Source organism: Odocoileus virginianus, chromosome 3, assembly GCF_023699985.2.
Source record: "Odocoileus virginianus isolate 20LAN1187 ecotype Illinois chromosome 3, Ovbor_1.2, whole genome shotgun sequence".
In the NCBI taxonomy this organism is placed as follows: Eukaryota; Metazoa; Chordata; class Mammalia; order Artiodactyla; family Cervidae; genus Odocoileus; species Odocoileus virginianus.
The window spans coordinates 95,769,162-95,792,296 of NC_069676.1; the positions used below are offsets into that span (position 1 = coordinate 95,769,162).

General features: G+C 36.2%; 1 protein-coding gene across 1 annotated transcript in view; it reads left to right on the forward strand.

The window, feature by feature from the left end:
• The window catches only part of PPIP5K2 (diphosphoinositol pentakisphosphate kinase 2), a 77,562-nt gene that overhangs the window by 24,917 nt on the left and 29,510 nt on the right, over window positions 1-23,135 (forward strand). The window contains exons 11-19 of the mRNA XM_020890593.2: window positions 702-788; window positions 1,321-1,396; window positions 1,480-1,589; window positions 2,118-2,203; window positions 4,214-4,339; window positions 4,474-4,595; window positions 4,864-5,046; window positions 12,953-13,094; window positions 14,847-15,070. Coding sequence (XP_020746252.1) covers window positions 702-788; window positions 1,321-1,396; window positions 1,480-1,589; window positions 2,118-2,203; window positions 4,214-4,339; window positions 4,474-4,595; window positions 4,864-5,046; window positions 12,953-13,094; window positions 14,847-15,070 — 1,156 coding nt within the window. The remainder of the gene's footprint in view (window positions 1-701; window positions 789-1,320; window positions 1,397-1,479; window positions 1,590-2,117; window positions 2,204-4,213; window positions 4,340-4,473; window positions 4,596-4,863; window positions 5,047-12,952; window positions 13,095-14,846; window positions 15,071-23,135) is intronic.

Consider the following 23,135-nt stretch of genomic DNA (forward strand, 5'->3'; position numbering starts at 1 on the left):
AAACTTATTTAGTACAAAATATATTTTCGGGTGACTTACTCTAGAGAGTTGTGTTCTGTGTCTCATAATTTGACAAATGGTAATTTAAACCCTCCCTTGTGGCTCAGCTGGTAAAGAATCCTCATGCAACGTGGGAGACCTGGGTTGGGAAGATCCCCTGGAGAAGGGAAAGGATACCCATTCCAGTATTCTGGCCTGGAGAATTCCATGGGGTCGCAAAAAGTCAGACACCACTGAGCGACTTTCACTTTCACCTTCTTTCATTCATACTAAGATACTTTTATCTTCCAGTAATTTAAGTTTGAAATACTTTTCTTCTTACATGGGCAAAATAAATATAGCAGCTTTATTTTGTTTGATTTAATGAAATCTCTCTGTATAATGATCTACCACACTGGACAGGTAATTAATGAAGTTAGGGAATTATAGTCCATTTGCTTGTATCCAAAGTTAGTATAGTCATCTCTGGAGAAGAAGCAAGTATTATATAGCTTGATATTACTCCACTCCAGCCTTTTAAATTCTTTTTAAGATTGACTTCATAAGATTAAAGCTAGCTGTTACAAGCGCTGTTCTTAATGGGAACATTATCTTGAAGTGGTAAAAGATAGTTCCAAATAAAAAATTAGATGTATTAATCTTAGTTATATAACACAGATCTTTGTTAGAAAATTGAGAATGTTGTTTTTTTTTAACTTAAGGATGGAACTTAGATGTGTCATAGCCGTCATTCGTCATGGGGATCGAACACCAAAGCAAAAAATGAAAATGGAAGTGAGGCATCAAAAGTATGTTTAAAGGGGAATAATTTAATTCACAGGATGTGATAATTCAGTGTTTCTGATGGGTGCTTATCTATTTTGATTAATACATCATGAGGGAAGACTGCCACTATTTCTTGACCAGTAATATTTAAACCACTGGAAAAAATAAAATCAAAATAAAATCCATCTTAAATTGTGTGTATCAGTATCAGAAAATTACTGTAGCAATATCCATAAATGGTCATCATCCTGACTTAGCTCTTATTTAGTGTTGTAAAGATGAAAATTAGTAGAATGGAAGTTTATTACTTTATTCAGTTAATCTAGTGATTACTAGTTTAATATGGTTTAGGAAAATACTAAGTTTTATCAGTCAAATGAAGGAGAGAAACTGTAGAGTGAAGGAGGGCACGCCTTGTGTGACGCCCACAGACCCCAAGTCTGCTGTTCGTTGCCGACTGTTGCCTTAGTCCCTCGTCTATCTTTTATTATAGCTGCTTGTTCCATAGAGATAATATTATTGCAATGCCTAACAGTATTCTGTCTCTTTTGTAAGATTCTTTGATCTCTTTGAAAAGTGTGATGGATATAAATCTGGGAAATTAAAACTCAAAAAACCAAAACAATTACAGGCAAGTGCATTTGCTTTCTTGTTGGGTTTTAAACTACTAATGGCAACATTACATAAAAATTCAGTTCTTTATTCCTTTTACAGGAAGTGCTGGATATTGCACGACAACTTCTTATGGAACTTGGACAAAATAATGATTCTGAAATTGAAGAAAACAAACCAAAACTTGAACAACTTAAGACTGTGTTAGAGATGTAAGTATCTTTTTGAAACCTTTAATTTTGATAACTACTTATAGTGCTCTTTTTTTTTAAATATGTGTGACTTTTCATGTTAATTTCCTTCACAGTTTGATCTATTTTGCTTTTTCTCACTGTAAATCAGGTGAAATTAGTGAAAGTCTAAAGTTTTTATTTTTACCAGTGAGAAAAGAGATCATTACATTGAAGGTTCTGTTTTATAATGGCATTAATTTTGATGAGACCATCAAAAGAGAACATCACATTTGGATTGTCGGTGAAGTACTACATAGGATGAAGACCACATTGTTACGTTAATCAGAGACTCAGTGCTGTTTAAATGAAAAATAACTTCACATGTTTTAATCAGGTGAAATTGGTGCCACCAATATTCCTCTTACAAGATTTATTTCTTTGACCACTCAAAATTTTAAAAAAAGTCATTATTTTAATTTTTAAAGACAAGATAGATTTTAGTTTTTCTTTAGGAGGTTGTACTGCTTATTAAATATTCTCTGTTGTATTTGCCATTTTATTTTTCAGGTATGGCCATTTTTCTGGAATAAATCGTAAGGTCCAGTTAACCTATCTCCCTCATGGTTGTCCTAAGACATCTAGTGAAGAAGAGGGTATGTCACTATTAATGCCTATTAGTTTTTAATTATATGTAGGAACGTGCTACTCGTTGATTACCTTTTTAATCTTCTGTCAAATAGTTTAGGGGTTGGCATGCTGAATAGAGGAAGAATAATGTACAGCTTTGGTAACTGTTTTCTATCCTTAAAAAAGGTCTTTTACCTTTTCTCCTTTAGGTAAAGGTTACCTTTTATTACTTTAAAAACTGCTTGGGAGTGCTCTTTTATTATTTATAGAGCTTATTTCTTTATAACTAATTATTATTTAATGGGCCCCTAACCCACACAGGATAAAAAGGAAGAAAACTCAAGAAGTAGGAAAAGAATATTTGAAAAAATACACCATCACCATGTTTCTAAAGCAGATATTTTTCTCCACTCAATAAATCAGATGAGCATTTAAAATGAGTCTCCTAAGAGCAATGAGCACAAAAATCCATAAGTTCATTTACTTTTCAAAAGAAAAATGGTCAAGGGTTGGGGAGCCATTTTATGGAGAAATGGAGATGCCCAATACAATAATAATAATCATCAGTCTTGCCTGTCACACTGGCAGAGTGTTTTCTTATTTTATTCTTTTTTCAAATGGTAATAAGGAATGCTGACGAAAATGCAGTGTGACAGAATTTTATCCACTGGTAGGACTGTAAATTGACAATAACTCTTTGAAAAGTAATTTGGCAGTACATAACGAAAATTTCATGAAACTTCCCTGGTGGTCCAGTGGTTAAGCCTCCGCGCTTCTACTGTAGGTGGCGTGGGTTCCATCCCTGGTCGGTGACCTGAGATCCTGCACGTTGCGTGGTGCGGCTGGAGGGTGGGTTGCAGGGGAAAGTTCAAAAACTTTTCATATACTTTGACCTTAATTATACTTAAAAGAATCTATCCCAATGGGATAGTCAGATCTTGAGAGAAAGATCTTCTATAGGGATATTCACAGTGGCCCACTATTTATAGGAGCAAAACTTGAAGTAAAGATTAAATGCAAGCCAAAATTTGACTATGTTGATCTTTATTCTGAAAGTTCATATATTGCTCTCTTGTCACACTGCATGATTAGTAACAATGCAGATTAATTTTCTATATTTTAATGTTTATATCAAAAGCATTCCATAAATAACTATAATTAAAAGTAAATTAATTGCCTTTATTATAAGTGAATGTTGGCTTGCATGTACAATTACTGACTAGCCCCAGGGTAAAGGATGATTTTCTATCACTTTTAGTGAATCATTAAATTCTTTAGTGTTTTTTGTGCTACTTTTAAAATGACCTTTATAAAAATAAAATAAAATAAAATGACCTTTGTTTCTGGAACCCAACACAGATCTTAGGCCATAATAAAGAGTAGGTCAAAATTCAGGATAGAAACTCAGACATCTTCTGTGTCTGAGAAAATACTTTGTTCTGGAACATACAGATTCTACCACTCCAAATTTTAAAAGTTTTTGGCTATATTTTATTGTATATCTCACTCTTAAATGTAAATTATAATAAATATTAAGCTCTGTTGTCTCATATCTTCTTAAAAGTTATACAGATCACTGGTTACTAATCATAAAAATGTATATATCTTCTTCCCTTCAGATAAAATTACCTTTTGTGTGGCAGCACTGCAAAGACAAGCTCTGAACCTGTCATCAGGGAGCTCTTAACCTAGCATATCTAGTACAACTAAAAACATGCTGCAAATGCCGTTGGCCCTCATACCATTTTGAGAGCAGGGAAGGGAGAAGTTTCCTTTCAGAAAACTGAGAAAGAGCCTTCTTTCTAGAGTATGGGAGAGATTTTGAAATTTTAGTAAGATTTAATAAGTGAAGCAAATGGTATTCCTAGTAGAAGCAACAGCCTACAAAGGATAGATATGTTTAAGGAACAAATTAATCTACATAAGGCCTGCATTCCACTGCAGAAGAGACAAAAAGAAAAAAAAATAATCATGAAATGTATCTGTTTAAAAGAAGAAAACTTGACATTTGCTCTATCCATTCATATGTATCTTAGACAGCCGACGAGAAGAGCCGTCCTTGCTTCTGGTTCTAAAGTGGGGAGGAGAACTAACCCCTGCAGGCAGGGTCCAGGCCGAAGAACTCGGAAGAGCTTTCAGGTGTATGTATCCTGGAGGTCAAGGTAAATCTTGGCGTTTCTTTACTTGAGGCAGATTCATACATCGTCTTTCCAGATCCTCATTTTCAGATGTTATTAAGTATAGAAATACAGTGAGATAAAAATATAGCTTAAGTGATTTGAGGATTTATTTTCAGGAGATTATGCAGGATTTCCTGGTTGTGGTTTACTTAGATTACATAGTACCTACCGACATGACCTTAAAATATACGCCTCTGATGAAGGACGAGTTCAGATGACTGCAGCTGCTTTTGCAAAGGTATAAATAAATGTTTTTAGAATTATTAAAATTTTCATCTGATATAGCATTTTAAAAGATTTTTACTGAGGTAATATTTTAATATTCTAAATTCGAAACTTCAGACTAAAACCCTGAAATGCCCATGACAATTTGTGTTAATAAAGTTTGTTATAACAGTAAGTGTATACCCTGTGAAATTCTGCATGTAACAAAATAGTAATTAAGATGCCTTCTGTTTTGCATACTAATTCTTAAATCTGTTTTGGCTTTTATTTAATGTGTTTAGGGTCTGTTAGCTCTAGAAGGAGAACTTACACCCATTCTTGTTCAGATGGTGAAAAGTGCAAACATGAATGGCCTTTTGGATAGTGATAGTGATTCTTTGAGCAGTTGTCAGCAACGTGTAAAGGCAAGACTTCATGAAATACTTCAGAGAGACAGAGATTTTACTGCAGAAGATTATGAAAAGGTGGGTCAGTGTCTGATGTCTTTTTCTCAATATTATGTTTGTGAAATTCATCCATATTTTTGAGAATTTCCATAGTTGATTAATTTTCATTTCTATGTAGTATTGTTTTCAGAGGTTGGCAAACTTTTTCTGTGAAAGGCCAGATAGTAAATATTTTATACCTTGCAGATCACATATAGTTACTTGTTGCATAAAAACCATTTCTTAGCTCATAGACTATTATAGGTGGTGTTTGGCCTACAGGTCATAATTTGATGATCTGTATTCTATTTTATGAATATGCTCCAATTTATATAGGCTTTCCAATATTACAGTTTGGGGCTGTTACAGTTAATGCTGCCATGAATATTCATATATACCTCCTCATGTAGATGAGCACATTTCTCTTGGTATATCATATTCTAGGAGCACAAGTATTGTGCCTTGCAGTGTGCTTATATTTCAGTATCAGTATATGATGTCAAACAGTTTTCCAAAGTCACTGAAGCAATTTATACTCCCACCAGAAGTCCGTGAAAATTGTCATTGCCCTACATAGTCTCTATTCTCAGTATTTTTGGACTATTCAATTTTGACTGTTCTGAAGGTGGATGTATGGTAGTACGTTACTGTGGTTTTAATACTCAATTGACCATTTAAGTACCTTCTTTCATGAAGTCTACTCTTCAAGTCGTCCTTTTTTACTACTGGTTGCCTGTGTTTTACTTAATGAATGGTAGAATTTCTTTGAATATTTTGGATATGAGCTCTTTATTATACATATTCTAAGTACTACCATCTACTCTGAGCCTTAATGATTTCCTTTGATAAAGTAGAAGTTCTTATTTTCCATGTATTTCCAGGTGAGTTTTTCCTTTATGTTCAGTTCAGTTCAGTCGTGTCCTACTCTTTGTGACCCCATAGACTGCAGAACACCAGGCCTCCCTGTCCATCACCAGCTCTTGAAGCTTGTTCATACTCATGTCCGTCAGGTTGGTAATGCCATCCAACCATCTCATCCTCTGTCATCCCCTTCTCCTGCCTTCAATCTTTCCCAGCATCAGGGTCTTTTCCAATGAGTCAGTTCTTTGCATCAGGTGGCCAAAGTATTGGAGCTTCAGCTTCAGCATCAGTCCCTCCAATGAATATTCAGGACAGATTTCCTTTAGGATTGACTGATTGGATCTCCTTGAAGTCCAAGGGACTCTAAAGAGTTCTCTCCAGCACCACAGTTCAAAAGCATCAATTCTCCGGTGCTCAGCCTTATTTATGGCCAACTCTCATGCATCAATTCTTCGGTGCTCAGCCTTATTTATGGCCAACTCTCACATGACTACTGGAAAAACCATAGCTTTGACTAGATGGACCTTTGTAGGCAAAGTAATGTCTTTCCTTCTTAATACACTGTCTAGGTTGGTCATAGCTTTTCTTTCAAGGGGCAAGCATCTTTTAATTTCATGGCTGCAGTCACCATCTGCAGTGATTTTGGAGCCCAAGAAAATATTTGTCACTGTTTCCCATTGTTTCCCCATCTATTTGCCATGGAGTGATGGGACTGGATGCTGTTATCTTCGTTTTTTTGATGTTGAGTTTTAAGCCAGCTTTTTCACTCTCCTCTTTCACTTTCATCAAGAGGCTTTTTAGTTCTTCTTTGCTTTCTGCCATAAGGGTGGTGTCATCTGCATATCTGAGGTTATTGATATATCTCCCAGCAATCTTGATTCCAGCTTGCGCTTCATCCAGTCCAGCATTTTACATGGTATACTCTACATATAAGTTAAATAAGCAGGGTGACAATATACAGCCTTGACGTACTCCTTTCCCAATTTGGAACCAGTCCATTGTTCCATGTCCATTTCTAACTGTTGCTTCTTGACCTGCATACAGGTTTCTCAGGAGGCATGTAAGATGGTCTGGTATTCCCATCTCTTTCAGAATTTTCCACAGTTTATTGTGATCCACACAGTCAAAGGCTTTGGAATAGTCAATAAAGCAGAAGTAGATGTTTTTCTGGAACACTCTTGCTTTTCCTGTGATCCAGTAGATATTGGCAATTTGATCTCTGGTTCCTCTGTGTTTTCTAAAACCAGCTTGAATACCTGGAAGTTCTTGGTTCCTGTACAGTTGAAGCCTGGCTTGGAGAATTTTGAGCATTACTTTGCTAGTGTGTGAGATGAGTGTAACTGTGCAGTAGTTTGAAAATTGTTTGGCATTGCCTTTCTTTGAGATTGGAATGAAAATTGACCTTTTCCAGTCCTGTGGCCATGCTGAGTTTTCCAAATTTGCTGGCATATTGATTGCAGCACTTTAACAACATCATCTTTTAGGATTTGAAATAGCTCAGCTGGAATTCCTTCACCTCCACTAGCTTTGTTTGTAGTGATGCTTCCTAAGACGCACTTGACTTCACATTCCAGGATGTCTGGCTCTAGGTGAATGATCACACCATCGTGGTTATCTGGGTCATGAAGATCTTTTTTGTATAGTTCTGTGTATTCTTGCCACGTCTTCTTAATACCTTCTGCTTCTGTTAGGTCCATACCATTTCCTTCCTTTATTGTGCCCATCTTTGCATGAAATGTTCCTTTGGTGTCTCTAATTTTCATGAAGAGATCTCTAGTCTTTCCCATTCTGTTGTTTTCCTGTTTCCTTGCATTGGTTGCTGAGGAAGGCTTTATTCTCTCTCCTTGTTATTCTTTGGAACTCTGCATTCAGATGGGTATATCTTTCCTTTTCTACTTTACCTTTAGCTTCTCTTTTTTTCTCTACTTAGCTGGCTGTAAGGCCTCCTCAGACAACCATTTTGCCTGTTTGCATTCCTTTTTCTTGGGGATGGTCTGGATCACTGCCTCCTGTATAGTGTCATGAAACTCTGTCTATAGTTCATCAGGCTCTCTTTCAGATCTAATCCCTTGAATCTGTTTGTCACTCCTAATATATAATCATAAGGGATTTGATTTAGGTCATCCCTGAATGGTCTAGTGGTTTTCCTCACTTTCTTAAGTTTAAGACTGAATTTGGCAACAAGGAGTTCATGATCTGAGCCACAGTCAACTCCCAGTCTTGTTTTTGCTGACTGTATATAGCTTCTCCATCTTTGGCTGCAAAGAATATAATCAGTCTGATTTCAGTGTTGACCATCTGGTGTTGTCCATGTGTAGAGTCTTCTCTTGTGTTGTTGGAAGAGAGTGTTTGCTTTGACCAGTGAGTTCTCTTGGTAAAACATTAGCCTTTGCCCTGCTTCAGTTTGTACTCCAAGGCCAAACTTGCTTGTTACTCCAGGTATTTCTTGACTTCCTACTTTTGCATTCCAGTCCCCTGTAATGAAAAGGGCATATTTTTGGGGTGTTAGTTCCGGAAGGTCTTGTAGGTCCTCATAGAACCGTTCAGCTTCAGCTTCTTCAGCATTACTGGTTGGAGCATAGACTTGGATTACCGTGATATTGAATGGTTTGCCTTGGAAACGAACAGAGATCATTCTGTGGTTTGCCTTGGAAACGAACAGAGATCATTCTGTCGTTTTTGAGAGTGCATCCAAGTACTACATTTTGGACTCTTGTTGACTATGATGGCTACTTCATTTCTTCTAAGGAATTCTTGCCCTCAGTAGTAGATACAATGTTCATCTGAATTAAATTTGCCCCTTCCAGTCCATTTTAGTTCACTGATTCCTAAAATGCCGAAGTTCACTCTTGCCATCTCCTGTTTGACCACTTCCAATTTGCCTTGATTCATGGACCTAACATTCCAGCTTCCTAGGCAGTATTGTTCTTCACATTATTGGACTTTACTTCCATCACCAGTCACATCCACAACTAGGTGTTCTTTTCGCTTTGGCTTGTCTCTTCATTCTTTCTGGAGTTATTTCTCCAATGATCTCCAGTAGCATATTGGGCACCTACCTACCTGAGGAGTTCATCTTTCAGTGCCCTGTCTTTTTGCCTTTCTGTACTGTTCATGGGATTCTCAAGGCAAGAATACTGAAGTGGTTTGCTATTCCCTTCTCCAGTTGACCATGTTTTTTAGAACTCTCCACATGACCTACCCACGACACCATGTAGGGCTTGGGTGGCCCCACATGGCATAACTCTTTTATTGAGTTAGACAAGGCCGTGGTCCATGTGATCAGTTTAGTTTAGCTTTCTATGATTGTGGTTTTCAGTCTGTCTGCCCTCTGATGGAGAAGGATAAGAGACTTATGGAAGCTTCCTGATGGGAGAGGTTGACTGTGGGAGAAACTACATCTTGTTCTGATTTGCAGAGCTGTGCTCAGTAAATCTTTCATCCAGTTTTCTGTTGATGGGTGCATTGTTTGGCCACTCACAGGCAAGTCTGGCTCAGTCTCCCACTGTCCTCCAAAGTCAAATTCTCTGGGGCTTCTCAGTCCCTTTGCCAGATCCCCAGGTTGGGAAATCTGTTGTGGGTCCTATAACTTTCTAAACAGTGCGAATATTTCTTTGGTATAATTGTTCTGCAGTTTGTGGGGCATCTGCTGGGCAGCCCTGTGGTGGGGATTGAGACGACCTCCTCCAAGAGGGCTTATGCCACACACTGGGTGAGCCTGGCCCGCTGCAGTCAGAGCCCCTGCCCCCGTGGCAAGCCACTGCCGACCTGTGCCTCTGCAGGAGACAGGACACTCACAGGCAGGTCTGGTCGGTCTCTGTGCGTTCAGGGCATTTTAATTTATTATTTATAATACCTTTTTCTAACAAGGGCGTCATAGGATATGCCCATGTATGGTCTTCTATAAATTTTGTTTTTTCGTGCTCATTTATCTGCCATACAGCTAAAAATTAACTTTTGTGTGTGCCATTAGATAAGGATATCAAAGTTGGTATTTCCCCCCAACCATATGTACATCCAGGTGTCTCAACACCACGTACTGAAAAGACTATCCTTTCCCACTACCTTGTAGGATCAGCTTTATCATATGTGTGTAGTTTCTGGAACATACTCCTTTGTTGGCTTTTCTGCCATTGAATGAGATCTCCCAAATCCTACATGGGTCCTTCTTCAAGTTTTCTTGACTTTTCTTGTATTTCCATATGAAGTTTAAAATAAGCTGGCCAAAGGTCTTGTTGGAATATTGATTTAGATTGATTAGATCTTTAGTTTGTAAAAAAAACATATTTTTTAAAAAATATTTGTGTTATAAATGGTACCTCTAAAATGGTTACTATCTGTTGCTGCTATGTACAAAGTTTGTTTAATATTGACTTCATATATGTCAACTATATTAAACTTATTTATTAACTTGGTTATTCATTAACTTGGTAATGTATCTCAGTTTTTAAAAAACCTTTCCAAAAGATATCCACAGGTTTTTGTCTTCCTTTCCTATCTTTATGCTTTTAATTCTTTTTCTTGCTATGCTTTAATTGCTAGCACCATCAAAGTCATATTAAATTGAGTGGCTTTTCTGTGTTTGTTCATATTCTCAAAGGGAAAGCTTTTTTAACACTGTGCATTAAGTATGATCTCTGCAGATTTTTGTTAAAAGTTTTTGTCATGACAAGTTTTTACATTTTATATTCTCTTTCTGTTTGTTAAATATATGATTTTTGATAGAGTCTACCTTGGTTCCTAGAATAAAGTCATTTCAAAACTACATATCTCATTGGTTTGGGTTTACTAATATTTTTGGTTAGGAGTTTTACATTTATGTTCATGAATCGAATTGACCTTTATTTTTTTATCCCTGTTGTCTTTGTCTGCTTTCAATATCAAGATTATGCTGTTTTCATAAAATTAGGGAGTCCTCCTTGGAGGGAATAATTCATGTATATATGTTTCATTAGATGTTTGGTAAAATTTACTGATAAATCCCATGGGCATTTTCTTTATGGGAAAACTTATAATTATGGTTCCTAGAGTAATTTAGTAATTTTTATTTATTGTATCTTGTGTCTGTATTGTTACATTTGTCTAGAAATTTGTTTATACAGTCCTCTTAAGTTCTTTGTAATGTCTGCAAGATCAGTAGAGACACTTCTTTTTGTTTCATAACGTTGTACAGTCTTTCTCCCCCCTTTTTTTTCTTAATCACTTTTGCCATAGTTGATGAGCTTTATTAGTCCTGTAAAAGAGCTGTCTTTCAGATTTATTGGTGCCCTAAATTATGTACTTGTTTTCAGTTTTATTAATTTTTATTGTTTAATTTATTCCTTCCACTTCTACAGTTTTATTTTGCTCTAACTCTTAAAAACTAATGTCCCTAGAAGGATGTTAATTAAATCATGAATGTTCCATCTGTTCTAAAACACACATTCTATGCCATAAATTTCCCTTTATACACTGTTTTGGCTGTATTCATAAACTGAGGTTTGTGCCATTTGGGGCATATTCTAATTGTGATTTCCTTGATCATAGGTTATTTAGAAGTGTACTTTTATAATTTCCAAACTGATACATTTTTAAGTTATATTTTTGTTATTTCTAACTTTATATCATTTTGGTAAAAATAGATAGTCCTCCTGATGTTTTTTGGTCTGTTTTTTCTTTCTTTACTGTTGTATGTTAAATTTCCCACCTGTAATTATGGATTTTTCTTGTCTTTGTAGTCTCTTAATCTTTGTTTTATGTGTTTTGATGCCATGCTATTAAGTGCATACAAATTAGAATTGGTATGTCTCAGTGAGTATTTTTTTGCCTCAGAATACTTTGAGATTAATATAGCTGCAAAAATTTTTTCTTTTACTTGGTTTTTGTATAATACCCTTCGTATCTCTTTTAGTCTTTCTGAAACTATTTTTAGATGCATCTCTTAAAATCTGCATGTAGTTTTTTTTAGTTGTGAAAATCGTTGTTTAGGGCAGTTATTTCATTTGTATTATAAAATACTCAAATTTATGTATGACTCTATTATCCTGTTAAGTGCTTTATATTTATACTGCCTATTTTTATTTTTCTCCTTTCTTGCTTCATTGGAATTGGTACTTTTTATTTATTTATTTCCCTGGTAGTTTTAAAATTGTGTTTGATTTTATTATTTGTTTTGTCATTACCCCAGAGTAACAGTAGGCTTTAATGATATCTACCAATTGAATGTTTACATCATGCTCTTACCCTCTTCCTGGACAAGGCAAGGACTCTGGAATGAGAGTGTTTTTCAAACTCATACTTGAATAAGAGTCATCTAAGTTCTTGTTAAAAATGCAGACTACAGTTTATAACTTTTTTGAACCCCAAATGCAGAGTTTACTAGAGTTCCACCTCTGGAAATCCTGGACTTCACTTTTGTCCAAGCTTCAGTCTTTAGTTTGACCCAAATTAATTAGTTCACCATAACAAGAAGTGGAATTCCACTTTACATTTTTTGTATTTATGGAAACTTATTTAGGGTTGAATTGCCAAGCAAAGTTTCAACAGTGAAAATTGAAACTGTTTTGTCATTAATGGCTTTTGTTGACTTGGAAGAAATCTCATCACAAAGGCGTTTACATGATGGTTAAGAGCTCAGGTCTCTAGCCAGGTTACCTGCTTTTTTATGCCACTGTTTACATACTAGTGGTTTGATCTTGAGAAAGGTGCTTTAATCTTTCTTAAGTACCTCATCTGGGAAAAGTGATGATAATCATAGCCTTAGGGTTATTACTTGTCAATATGTGTCAAATGATTAAACCGTATTTTCAAATACCAAGTGAGTCAGTAAAATATCACTATGTTAGCATAAATCTCTTTGTAAGTTAGAGCACTTTTGTTAGATTTTCCCTGTGGATAATCTAATGTTATCTAAGGTTTAGGATTTTTTTAACATGAAATTTTTAGTTTTTTATTTCCTCTTCTATATCTGCAGATTTAATTTAACTACAGATCTGGGGATTTGTAGTTTGAATTTAATCTCCAGCTACTAGGAAATTTTGTATATTGTCCTTTTGGTCAGTTGAGCATAACCAGATATAAAAATGTATACTCTATTCATTTGTAGCTTACTCCATCTGGAAGCATTTCTCTTATCAAATCAATGCATTTAATTAAAAATCCTGTAAAGACCTGTGACACGGTGTATTCCTTGATACAAAGTTTGACTTCTCAAATCAGACATCGAATGGAAGATCCCAAATCATCAGGTAAATATTGTTTTCCTGGGGTCAGAAAATAAAAATCACTATCCCATTTCTGTAAACATTTTAAAATAAGATTCACCAATCATAAAAGAGCTTTAATGCTATCAGTTCAGTTCAGTTGCTCAGTCGTGTCCGACTCTTTGCAACCCCATGGACCGCAGCACGCCAAGCCTCCCTGTCCACCACCAACTCCCAGAGTTTAGCCAAACTCATGTCCATTGAGTTGGTGATGCCATCCAACCATCCCATCCCCTGTTGCCCCTTCTCCTCCCACCTTCGATCTTTCCCAGCATCAGGGTCTTTTCAAATGAGTCAGTTCTTTGCATCATCAGGTGGCCAAAGTATTGGAGCTGCAGCTTCAGCATCAGTCCTTCCAATGAATATTCAGGACTGATTTGCTTTAGAATGGACTGGTTGGATCTCTTTAAAGTCCAAGGAACTCTTGAGAGTCTTCAGCACCACAGTTCAAAAGCATCAATTCTTCAGTGCTCAGCTTTCTTTATAGTCCAACTCTCACATCCATATATGACTACTGGAAAAACCATAGCTTTGACTAGACGAACCTTTGATGGCAAAGTAATGTCTCTGCTTTTAATATGCTGTCTAGGTTGGTCATAACTTTTCCTTCCAAGGAGTAAGCGTCTTTTAATTTCATGGCTGTAGTCACCATCTGCAGTGATTTTGGAGCCCAAAACATGAAGTCTGCCACTGTTTCCCCATCTGTTTGCCATGAAGTGATGGGACCAGATGCCATGATATTAGTTTTCTGAATGTTGAGCTTTAAGCCATCTTTTTCACTCTCCTCTTTTCACTTTCATCAAGAGTCTCTTTAGTTCTTTGCTTTCTGCCATAAGGGTGTCATCTGCATATCTGAGGTTATTGATATTTCTCCCGGTAGTCTTGATTCCAGCTTGTGCTTCATCCAGCCCCGAGTTTCTTGTGATGTACTCTGCACAGAAGTTAAAGAAGCAGGGTGACAATATACAGCCTTGACCTACTCCTTTCCCAATTTGGAACCAGTCTGTTGTTCCATGTCCAGTTCTAACTATTGCTTCCTGACCTGCATACAGATTTCTCAGGAGGCAGGTCAGGTGGTCTGGTATTCCCATCTCTTTCAGAATTTTCCTTAGTTTATTGCTATATCTAAGTATTATTTGAGTTAATATATATCCAGCAAAAGAATAATAGCAAAGTTATAGTTGCTTTTAACTATGGTGTCGTGAGAAAGATAATAAAACATTGTTCATTGATTAATTATGTAGCATTACCGTACAGTTGGGGCTTGCCTGGTGGCTCAGTGGTAAAGAATCTGCCTGCTAATGCAAGAAACAGGTTCGATCACTGGGTGGGGAAGATCCCCTGGAGAAGAAAATAGCAACCCACTTCAGTATTCTTGCCTGGGAAATCCCATGGATAGAGGAGCCTAGCGAGCTATAGTCCATGGGGTCATAAAGAGTTGGACACGACTGAGTGACTAAAGAACAAACAAAAAACCATACAGCTGAGCAACAAACAGGCAGCATGATAAGAAGGAGAAAGCAGTAGGAAGGTGATCTGTGCTCTGGTGCTGAGAGTGGCTGGGAAACTGATGTATGTAACATATGGGAAGGTCTTTTATAAAAACAGTTCCTAACCCATGCATTTGTACCTTTATTCAAATCTACAGAATATATGGTTGCTAATAGTATATGCCTATGATGATATTTCCTAGCTTGTTTACAAGTTTAATATAGTAAAATTGTTATGTTGTTTTAGATATTCAGCTTTATCATAGTGAGACCTTAGAGCTCATGCTCCGTAGATGGTCCAAGTTGGAGAAAGACTTTAAGACAAAAAATGGAAGATATGATATTAGCAAGATCCCTGACATATATGACTGTATAAAATACGATGTCCAACATAATGGTTCCTTGAAATTAGAAGACACGATGGAATTATATAGGCTTTCAAAGGCGCTAGCAGATATAGTTATCCCTCAGGTAAGTAATTTCTACATTTCAATTTTCTGGTACTTTTCTATAGATACTTTTAAAATATCTATCCACTGTTAAGAGAAAGTTGGTTTCTGTGTCTCAGTAAACCTATAACTTTAAAAAGGAAATTGAGTTGTAATGAATTTACAAAAACTTCTTGTATGAAATCACTGTTTGATTTTTTAATAGTTTGTAATGACCTTTTAAATTTTAAGAATTGATACTCTTAAAGAGTAATTAAAAAATAATTAAAGAACAAACAACTGAAGGTACAATGGGATAAATCACCTTAGTATTTACTGAGCGTTCATTGTGTGCATGCCAGTGCTGTGCTGTGGGGATGCGTGTAGAGTGGGAGGCAGAGGTAGTTGTGTCTCTATGTTAATTTTGGAAGTTGTTTATTTTTTTACTTTATGTGAAAGTATTTTGAAAAGAATATTTAGAGGTCAAGATGTAAATAGTTATTTGTATGGTACGGTAGAGGGGTCTTTTCGTTATAGGAGAATAAAAATAAAGGTCTACTAAAACTCAGATAACTAAAATTAAACATAGAATCAGACTGATAATAACAAGTCAAGTGACAAAACAAGTTGAGATAAGAGATGTGTTAGAAGAAAACAGTGACAGATGCCGTTTGGAGATCTTTTCTCACATTCATCACTCAAAGGTTATTTGGACATTGTGAAAGGGAGATTGGAGTAAGTCACACATTTCCAGCTGTGAACCGAGGTTACAAACAGGAGAAGGAAGTGCAGTTGATTCTTGAACAACGTGGGTTTGAACTATAGTGCATCCACCTACATGTGGATTCTTTTCAATAGTAAATACTACAGTACTGCACGATCCACAGATCCATGATTGGTTGCATCTGCTATGGATGCAGAGCCACAAGTAAGTTACACTTAAATTTTCAGTGGCATGGAGGGTTGGCACTCCTAACTTCCATGTTGTTCAGGAGTCACTGTACATGAATAGTGTAAGGACTGTATATTTTTTAAAAAGCCTCACTTAAAGATACTCATATGTAGAAAACAATAGGGAAGTTCTTTAATAACTAAAACTTGAGCTACTGTATGATCCAGCAATCCCTTTCCCTGCCATAGATCCAGAAAAGATAAAAACTCTTATTTCAAAAAGATGCATGCACCCCAGTGTTGATAGGAGTGCTATTTATAATAACCAAGACATAGAAACAACTGAAGTGCCCATCAACGTATGATTGGTTTAAGATATGGTGTATACATGCATGTGGAATATTACTCAGCCATAAAAATAAAATATTGCTGTTTGCAGCAACATGGATGGACCTAGAGAACATTGTACTAAGTGAGATGTTATCACTTGCATGTGGAATCTAAAAAATAATACAAATGAATCAATATTAAAAAGTGGAAGCAGACTCCTATACATAGAAAACAAACTTACAGTTACCAAAATGGAAGGAGAGAGGGGAAGGAATAAATAAAAAATATGGAATATAAACTACTATACACAAAATAGATAAGTAACACAAATTTACTGTATAGCATAGGATACTATATTCAGTATCTTGTAGTAACCTATAGTGGAAAATAATCTGAAAATATATATATATAAAAAACTGAATCACTTTGCTGTACAATTGAAACTAACATAGTACTGTAAATCCACTATAATTAAAACTGCAGTTTCCCTTTCCTAATATCACAGAATGTCCGTGAAAAACTATAGAGACTTTGAAAAATTGGGAATTCAGACTTCATAACTAAGTATGTGTGTACCTGTTAAAGTTTAGCTTATCCTTTCAACATGAAAAAGCAACTTTTTTTCTTTTTGGTCAGTATATATAATGTAGATGATTATAAATATATTGTATAAATCAGTGATTTGAAAATAAATTGATTTCAAAAGAGGGTAAAAATATCTCATACTTTAAGAATGTGCCTTTGGGACTCATTTTAAGAAATACAGACTTAGAAAATAAGAATTGACTCTCTGATAGCATCTTTCATTTGTTAAATAAAAGTTTCATTTTGCAAAACAAATTTTATTTTACACAATAAAAAGTTGTATTTTTATAACACTTTAAGATTAATATAAAAATGAACACACTAAATTCTGCAGAACTCTGTTTTAGCTACATGGTGTACATAGAAGATTATAGAACTAACACTGATTTGATTGTATCTCTTTCAGTAAATTTACTAAATCAGCATCTATCTTTGTTATGAAATTCAAGAGAGAATTTATTCAGATTTTACTTACTAAAAAATTTGAGGAGAATGGTTACTCTTATTTCTGATAAGTATGTAATTAGTTTGCCCTGGAAGCATACATAAGACTGATTTTTTTTCCATTGTATTGAATTGCTTTTACATTATTCCAGGCTCAATGCATCTTAGTTGTACTTACTCTTAAAATGAAGATTATTTTAAAGTATACTTTTAACAGATAAGCTGTAAATATCTGACCCTCTGAAATATTTTTGTAGCTGTATGCATTTGTCAAGGTAGGCTTTCAGTATATCTTAACGTCTCACCTACTTGGTGGCTAAATAGATACACTGAAGATTTATTAGCATAATCATGTCTTGTACGTAGCTTCTTTAATCTCAGCCCTCTTCTTTCTCAATTATGTATACTAAGAATTCTAGAGTTGGGAATGGAAAGTCTGTTTCTAAGACTTGGGCTCAAAAGAAAACTTACATATTAATGAGTTTTAGATGATAAATTTTCCTACTTCCATGGTGTATGTGTTTTAGGTATGTTACTTACATAGATGAAGAAAATTTTCACCAAGTCCTTGTAATTTAAATATTTATAATTTTTTAAAACTTTATAATTAAAAGAAACACTAAAGATTAGAAATGGTTAGGAAAAGTTTGAGATATTTACCTCCCTTTTTGGTTTGACATTGTTATGCAGAAACTTGGGATTTCCTCTTTTTTAATGCACAGTTGAATTCACTCAGTTAAATTTTGTTACTAAACTCTGCATAAATGTAAAATCATAGGCAAGAGATAGACTTTTTCAGTCACTGAACAAATAACTAAAGTTGTAAACATATTTAATTATAATGAAGCTGTAGTTTATAATAAAAAATGAGAAATTTGCATGTTTACTTGACAAAGATATTTCAAGCTTAGAGACTTGATGACTCAGTCAAATAATATATTTGATTGAGAGAGTATCAGTATCTTTCTAAGAAAAAGGTATATATATTCTGCTATGCCTCAAAAAAATCTGTTTTCACTCTTACATTGCGTTAATTGTTATAACTATGCTTTGTGAATTATGTAATTCTAATCATATTGTTGTTGCTCGGTTGCTAAGTCATGTCCGACTCTTTGCAACCCTATGGACTGCAGCACGCCAGGCTTCCCTGTTCTTCACTACCTCCCAGAGTTTGCTGAAATTCATGTCCATTAAATCACTGATGCTATCTAACCATCTCATCCTCTGCCACCCTCTTCTCCTTTTGCCTTCAGTCTTTCCCAGCATCAGGATCTTTTCTTACATATGATAAACATGATTTATTACTTTTAGTTACTGTAACAGTTAATAGGTGTGATTATGGTATGTATTTTTGCTGTGATAGACTCAACTTTTCAGCCTCAGTCCTCTAAAAATGATACTTAGAAATTGGAAATACCCGGGCAATCCAGTGGTTAGGACTCAGCACTTGCACTGCTGAGAGCCTGGGTTCAATCCCTGGTTGGGGAACTAAGATCCTGCAAGCTGTGTGGCTCAGCCAAAAAAAAGAAGGTACTTTAAAAATAGTCACAGTGGGATGTGACATCAAGCATCATGGCCATGTAACATGCTCCCTTTGTCTATCCCCTTCAATCAACAACCAGTTAAATATATACAACTCAACAAAGGTGCCTCTGCTTAACACACCAGGACATCACAAAATTCTGTCCATCTTATACCTGAAAGTAGCTGGGCTAGGAAACAGAGCACGTGCCTGTGTTCCCAGACCTCTGGTCCTAGTTGGCTGAGCCTTGAGCCTCAGAGAACGCAGGAGCTTTAGGGGCGGTGGCACACACAACTCCAGCGTCTCGGCTGCAGTGGCACCCGTGGCTGCGAGGGACTGGGCGCTAGCGGTCCTGGGGCCTGCCACCCCATCCTTCCAGCCATGGAGGCCCTCCCACTGTGGAGGTAAGAGCTGCAACTCTCACCACGCTGGCCGTGGCAGTGCCCATGAACACTAACAACCCTAGACATGAAAGGGGTTCCTGTGATCCTGGCTCCCTTCCCCCACCTCTTTGTCCCCTTGTAGTGGCAAAGCCTGAGACCTGGGAGATCCTGGACGCAGTGGAGGGGCTCCTTTTCCCAGCGGCCTGGGCAGAGACCCTGGCAGCACCCATAGAAACAAGGCACCAGCAACCCTGGAGGCAACAGTAGGGACAGGGACACCAGGTGACCACACCTAGCAGGTGCAGTGGAGTGTCAAAAGTTTCTCAGATACAACCAACCGGTGGCTTAAGAAAAACCGAAAGCTTGTGCTATGGTGCCACCTACTGGAAGAGAGATCAAGATTGCCGGGAGAACTATCAATAACCTCAGATATGAAGATAACACCACCCTTTTGGCAGAAAGTAAAGAAGAACCAGAGAGCCTCTTGATGAATTTGCAAGGGGAGAGTGAAAAAGCTGGCTTAAAACTCAGCATTCAGAAAAGGAGGATCATGGCATCCAGTCCCATCACTTCATGCAAACAGAAGGGGAAACAGTGACAGACTTTTTCTTGGGCTTCAAAAATCACTGCAGATAGCGACTGCATCATGAAATTAAAAGACGCTTGCTCCTTGGAAGAAAGGTTATGACAAACCTAGACAGTGTATTAAAAAGCAAAGACATTATTTTACTGACAAAGGTCTATCTAGTCAAAGCTGTGGTTTCTCAGTAGTCGTGTATGGATGTGAGAATTAGACCATAAATAAGGCTGAGTGCCAAAGAATTGATGCTTTTGAACTGTTGTGTTGAAGACTCTTGAGAGTCCCTTGGACTGCAAGGAGATCAAACCAGTCAATCCTACAGGAAATCAATCCTGGATATTCATTGGAAGGATTGATGCTGAAGCTCCAATACTTTGGCAACCTGATGTGGAGAGTCAACTCATTAGAAAAGACCCTGATGCTGGGAAAGACTGAAGGCAGGAGGAGAAGGGGACAACAGAGGCAATGGTTGGATGACATCACCGACTCAAACATGAGTTTGCGTAAACCCTGGGAGATGGTAAAGGACAGGGAAACCTGGCGTGCTGCAGTCCATAGGGTTGCAAAGAGTTTGTGATTGAGCAACAACTGAAGAAGAGAACAAAAACTAACAAATGGGATTACATCAAACTAAAAAGCCTCTGTACATTAAATATTGAAAAGACAAATTACCAAATGAGAAAAGATATTTGCAAATCATATATTCAATTTGGAGATGATAATAAAAATATGTGAAGAACTCCTGTAACTCCACAAAAACCCCAAATAACCCAATTAAATAGTGAGCCAAAGAGCTAAGAATTTTTCCAAAAAAGACATACAGACTGCCAAGAAACTCATGAAAAGATGTTCATCATCACTAATTATTAGGACAGTGCAAATAAAAAACAGAATGAGAGATCATCTCAGGCCTGTTAGAATCATCTCAGGCTGTTATCAAAAAGGCAAGAAGTAATCAGTACTGAAAAGGATGTGGAGAAAAGGGAACCCTGGTACACTGTTGGCAGGCATGTAAATTGGTGCAGCCACTATGGAAAACAGTTTGGACGTCCCTCAGAAACTTAAGAATAATACTAGTGTATGATCTAGCTATTCCACTTCTGGGCATTTATCTAAAAAATATGAAGAGAGTAATTTGAATACAGCCCTGTGTTCACTGTGGCATTATTTACAATAGCCAAGATATGGAAATTGCCCATTGATGAATGAACGGATGAAGGAGGGTATATAATACAGTGGAATATTACCCAGCCTTAAAAAAGATATGTGTCATCTTGTCATTTGTGGCAACATGGATGGACCTTGAGGATATTGCATTAAATAAGTCTTTCAGATGAAAACTGATACTATATAATTTCACATAAATGTGAAATATTAAAAATTTTTTAAATAAGTGAGCAAACCTACCAAAAGAAACATATTTATAGAGAACAGAGTAGTAATTACTAAAAGGGAAAGGAGGTGAATTGAGTAAAGGGGGTCATTTGTATGGTAATGGGTGGAAGCTAAGTTTTTGATGTTGCGCATACTGTAGTTTATACAGAAGCTGTATGCATAAAACATGTTATAAACCAACATTATCTCAGTAGATTGAATAGTAAAAATAGCCTCAATGGTATGATGGAAGATAAGGATATTTAAAGATTATAATAATATTTGATATAGTTGAATTATCCTTTGGAAATGTTTAAAATACTTTAGCATTTGCAAAGTTTTTAGAATTCATAATATTTTGTATGTATTTTTATATGTACATTTTAATAAATGAAATTAAATTAAAATAAAAGATTATATTTAATATTAAGATTCTCTTAATTGAGATGGCGACTGAACTAAACTGAACTGAATTGAGATGGCACACATTTGTTGAAGTTGGAAGATCATTTCTTTGGTTATTTGTAGATAATGAAATGCAGAGAGTTCTTTATAATAGTATTTGCAATATAAATTCCAATGATACTTATTAAATGTGTCACATAATAAACTTTCAAATATCTTCAGCTGTTATTTTAGTCAGTTCTTTTTATGGCAGAAATACTATAATTATAAGAGAACTTGGGCATCTAACAGTTATTTATTTGGTCCTAACTGGTTGTGGCAACTTGCTTTTTCAGATCCACAATATATGTCACTGTTTTAAAGGGAAAGAAGTCTTTACTATGAAAATAATATATCTTTGTTGTAAAATTGGAACATATATGGCCAAAAAAAAAATCAATATGGCATTACCAATTAGACAAAAACATTTCAGTTACAGAAAATTCTGAAAGGCCTTTTCCCTTAAAATCATTGACTTTTTTTTTTTGGTAAATTCATATATATATAACAAATATGTTCTTTGCAAAAATGGAACCAGGAAAGCATACTGTTTTACAACCTGATTTTTTTTTTCTTGGCCTCAAGAAGTTTTTTCCAAATCGGTAAAGCTAAATATACTTCATTATTCCTAATAGCCAATGAAATACTATTTAACCAACTTTTCGCATTTGGAAATGAGGATTCCTTTAATTTCTTGCACTTTTCTTATGTATGTCTTTACGTGCAGTTAAGACTATCCCTGTAGCTCCGGATCTCTTACCAGCTTTCTTCCAGGCACTCAGTGTATGAGAGTGACTGTTTACTTGTACCTTGCCCGGTAATGACAGAAAAATTTCCTTTGATGATTTTAAATTTCAGCATTTTCCTTTTGTTTGCACATACATATGCAGTTACATACACATTTCATATTTTTCATGCCCAATTTCTTTATGTTAGTGAGATTACCACACCAACCAAACTTTTGTGTTTAAAGGTAAATGACCCAAGAAGTTCCATTTTCATACATCTTCCATGTGTAATCAGTCAACCTTTTTTTTTATTAGGCAGCTTTGAGATTCGTTGTCCATATTAATTTTTTGCCATCTGGGAAGTACCTTATGTAACCTTTAAATACAGGTGTCCCAGAAAAATCTTGGGGAGAGAATGTGTGCCTGTTTCTTCCCTCATTATGTCTACTCTTCCTTCTTTCTCTGTCCCTGCTTCCCTCTGCCTTTACCCCCTTTCTGCCTTCTTCCTCTTAAACCTTCTTTTCCTATTTATACACTCATCACAGATTTTTTTCTTCAGTTCAGTGGCTCAGTCATGTCCAACTCTTTGCGACCCCATGGACTGCAGGTCGCCAGGCTTCCCTGTCCATCTCCAACTCCCGGACCTTACTCAAACTCATGTCCATCGAGTTGGTGATGCCATCCAAACATCTCATCCTCCGTCATCCACTTCTCCTCCTGCCTTCAGTCTTTTCCAACATCAGGTTCTATCTAATGAGTCAGTTCTTCGCATCAGGTGGCCAAAGTATTGGAGCTTCAGCATTAGTCCTTCCAATGAATATTCAGGA